General features: G+C 33.5%; 1 protein-coding gene across 1 annotated transcript; it reads left to right on the plus strand.

Annotated features, from left to right (window-relative positions):
• LOC111040146 lies at positions 1 to 3,803 on the plus strand. The gene is made up of 2 exons (XM_022323905.1): positions 1 to 1,588; positions 3,148 to 3,803. Exon 2 carries the CDS (start codon positions 3,171 to 3,173, stop codon positions 3,672 to 3,674), a length of 504 nt encoding a protein of 167 aa, XP_022179597.1. The 5' UTR covers positions 1 to 1,588; positions 3,148 to 3,170; the 3' UTR covers positions 3,675 to 3,803.
• Positions 3,804 to 4,197: the final 394 nt, after the last annotated feature.

Genomic DNA, 4,197 nt, shown 5'->3' on the forward strand with positions numbered 1-4,197 from the left:
AATAATTTTATATTAATAAATAGGTCTTACCTACCTTTTTCTTTTTTTTCTGTTGGTAAAAAATTATTCCGATTTGTAAAATAAACGACCTCAGCTACCTTCATCCAACATGATTTGTTTAAGTCCTTATCCTGCATTCTTCAGAACTCATAAACAAGGATAGTTCTGCACTTCCGAAATTAATTTCTCCGTCGAATACATATTACAGGAAGCTATACTAAGTATCAATTATATTGTAATTCTTTTATAGTAACAATAGTTTTCTATAAATGAATGTTTTGATAGCTAGTGGCATAATTTAAATTGTATTTTAAATACTGTAAGCTTTAATATAAACCTTGTTGTACGAAAAATCCAAAAAAGTGAGTGAATTAACTATTAAAATGTGGATGTGACATTAGGTACCTACATTATTTATGTACATTATAGTTGTCTTTTGGAGAGCATTAACTTATGTCTATTCAATATATATTTGCTCCTGTGCCTAGTATTACTGGAATTGTAATGTTATTTGACATTAATTTTAGCTTTAATACATAGGTTCAGATATATTATTTATCTTATGGTTATGTTTTGGGAAGTCAGTTTGATAAAGGTCAACATCTAGTAGTAAAGTTTAACCTGTAATTTAGTTTTTTGAGTTCTGATTGAAAGATAACACATTTTTCCAGAGTGTCTTACTTGGTCTCAAATTTGGCCCATTATTGTTGAATTGTCAGTCAAAAAGCAGTTTTGTGTTCCATGATTATTCTTAAGAATATTTTTAATTGTAGTGACCTGTAGTTGATTATAATTTGTATTTAAAAAGCATATAATTTTGATTAAAAAGGTTTGCTTTGTCTTGTTAAATTGGAATGTTTGAAAGATTTATTTTTTGGTGTTTTATTTCACCCTCTCCGGACTATAAAGTATTTGTAAGGAATAATAATTCATGTTTAATTCGAATAAACGTACACTATGCCTATTAGACTATATTAAATAGTATACTGCGTCAGCCTAAATCGCAAGTCATAACTCCATGTTTTTATGTTTTGAGATTATTTGTGAAAAAAATAACCGCATCATAGTATGATAAAGTCGTAATGACTAAATGGTCGTAACATTTTTTCCTCTCCTGTAAAATGTACCATTTTTGACTTACGAATTACGACCTTCGCAATTTTGGCCGACGAATGATAAAATGTAGCACTACTATCGAACGACCCGCTCCTAGTGACAGAATTGCCTTGCGCTTTTTGTAGTGCCACTTTTATAACAGGAGACGATAGGTGTTTGGTCTGCTAATCTTCGTGGTTATAAATTACTTAAAATCTTAAATGTATTTAATTGAACGATAGTTGGCTACACTGATGTTGCGAATTCCGTCCATTGCATGCCCACGGTGTCACGGTGACTCTGGGTCGTTCGCTAAACTATCAGCATTCAGCATTATGTCTCGTGCACGGTGCACCACTAAAATATTTTGCTAACGAGCTGTGGGTTGTTGCTGATGCTGCTTTTTGCTGTCAAATATTATATTGTAATAGTGTATTAGTGTGATTTGAATTGGACAAGAACTACCATCACGGATTTTAAATTGAAATAATTTGTAAGTATACCGAACCCATATTAATTTTGTATCCGCTACTAAAGCTATGTTGTTTGTTCGTATGTGTACCCGCCAGGGTCGGACTAGGCCGCCGGGGCATCGGGGCATGCCCCGGTGGCCCGCTGTAATTTTAGTTAAAAAAGTTCACTTAAATTATTTTGTATTTAATTTAATACGTCTATCTTCTATTATTATAATAAAATAAAAATATCACACTGTAACGTGACGTCACTTATTGTTTGCGCCTTTGCGGCGACACGGAATTGGATAACTATATATTAGTGTAAAGATTGAACATATTTAACATCGCGATAGGCCGATTGATAATGGTTTTGTCATATTATTTATAAATAGAACAACTATAAGAAATTTGAAAACAAATGATGTGTATTGTGTACAATATGATAGTCGTACTGACTGTACCATTCGCGTTGATGCGATAAAGAAATTGTTCTTCGATAATCGATAATAATAATATTATTTTTTTATAAGATTTATAAGATTTTTATTTTAAAACTTCAATAGTTTAGACGTTCAATTATAAGTCTGTGCCCAGTTTCCGATTTTCCGACGTTTCTGTCGACTTCAAATCAATTATTAGTTATTACTCAATTACTGGTAGGTAATTATTTTAGAAAAAATACATATTTAAATCAAATCGTTTTTTTTTAATCTATAAAATTCATCTTAATAGGTATTATATCATTTATATCAATGTAATATAAAATGTAAATATTGTTATTATATTATGCTTAAATTTGATTTATTTAAAGTATAACATTAAATCTGAAAACATTCAAATGTACCTATGCATATATTGTTTATTGTGTTATGAAGATACATTATTAGTTAACAAACGTTTGATTAGGGGTACTTATAAAGTTTCATTGAGGCCGTTCGAATTTATTATGCCCGGGACGTGCTATAGAGGTAGTCCAACCCTGAACTACCCGTTAATAAAGCGATCACAATATTATAATGTTACTTTTATTGTGCACACGGTTGCCTTATATTATATTATTATTAGTGTGCTTGAGGTAGACAAATAATTAATAAAGACACTAACGCTGCAATCGTAGGTCTTTATTGATTTTTATTATTATTTCCGTCAAACTTGGCAGCTGTTTATTGTCACCGTCGAAATTGGTGATTCTCATCTCTGCACGCTGGATCGAAGGATTCAACGCCTAAGTCCGCCAGCAACATTACGTACGTTGTGAGAGGGGCCGCCCAAATCGTCTAGTTCGACGTCAGTAGTTTAAATTAGTTTCAAGTACTGTCCCTATTGTTTGTGAGCTCTGCGATCATTGCACCATACGGGATCGATCACAGAAACCCCCTCCCCTTAATTAAAGTGTACCATCCTCGTCGTAGTCGTCGTCCATGCGTATTTAATTGCCTACTCGTAGCTTACAAGGCACAGGCACATGTGGTCGTCAATAGGCGGCACTAGTGTTGACATTGACCAGATTATCTTTTTTAAATTGTCCCGGGTATTCGGGAGCCCTTAGTATTAGGTGCTTACATAGACATTAATTACCGTTAATTATGTGTTTCAGAATAAATTTGGGACATTGCAATTATGTCATCTTCTTCGTCATCACGGACGTCTCAATCGGATGGACAGCAGGTTGCAATTGACGCCGAGAACTCTGTGAACTATAATAGATTATATGGCTCTAGAGAGGAGTCTTGCTCGACTAATCTGATCCGGAACAATGCTGCTTATAAAATAATATTGGACAGGGGCATTATGGATGGCCAATATATGCGGCTGTCAATTCCACAAGCATTGAGGGTCGTGGACACATCAAATACAGTGGAAGTTGTGGCCATGATGAATATCATCAATGCCGCAATTATTGCGGATGCGGCACTCATATCATCGGAGATTGCAATGAATGCTGCCAACTTAGCAGTACAGTTATCGGGTACTCCTGCTGAAGAAGTTATAATTGACGGGGAAAGGATGATCGCCTTGGAGATGCTGGTAGAAATTGCGTTAGCAGCTGTGGAGTCAACAAGGGATTTCGTCAACATGGCCCGGTTAATGCCACGTAGTAATTCACTTGGTGGCGATGGCTAAACGTATACATGATTGCGGAGTAATATGTCATGATCCGTCCTTTATCATGGCGCTTTATATAATTATTATGCTTCATACACATACATAATACATATCTGTATACTGAAACTGTGATCATATTATATACATTGAAAATAATATAATCAACTTTAATCTGACTTCAAAATGATAATTATTTTCCATATTTATAAATTGATTATCCTGCCTATAATATTTGAGTAACTGATAGTAGTTCTATATTTATTCAATAGTAAATAGCTTTTTTTTACACTGAGTTTGGAGGAGTGTTTTTATTGGGATATCACTAATTTGTTGTATTATTATTAGGCTTAGGGACTTCTAGCATTTGCATACTTTTTTTAATTACTGTTAAATATAGCAGAGTGCGAAATAAATTCGTTAGGTGCCACGATATCAGACACTAAAATTTGAATGTGCATATTTTTGCATATTTGATAGATTTTGCAGGAGAGTGCATATTTTAACATTTTTATGTTTATTTTGCATATTTTGGCAAAAATTT

The sequence above is a fragment of the Myzus persicae genome, unplaced genomic scaffold (genome assembly GCF_001856785.1).
Source record: "Myzus persicae strain clone G006 unplaced genomic scaffold, MPER_G0061.0, whole genome shotgun sequence".
Taxonomy (NCBI): Eukaryota; Metazoa; Arthropoda; class Insecta; order Hemiptera; family Aphididae; genus Myzus; species Myzus persicae.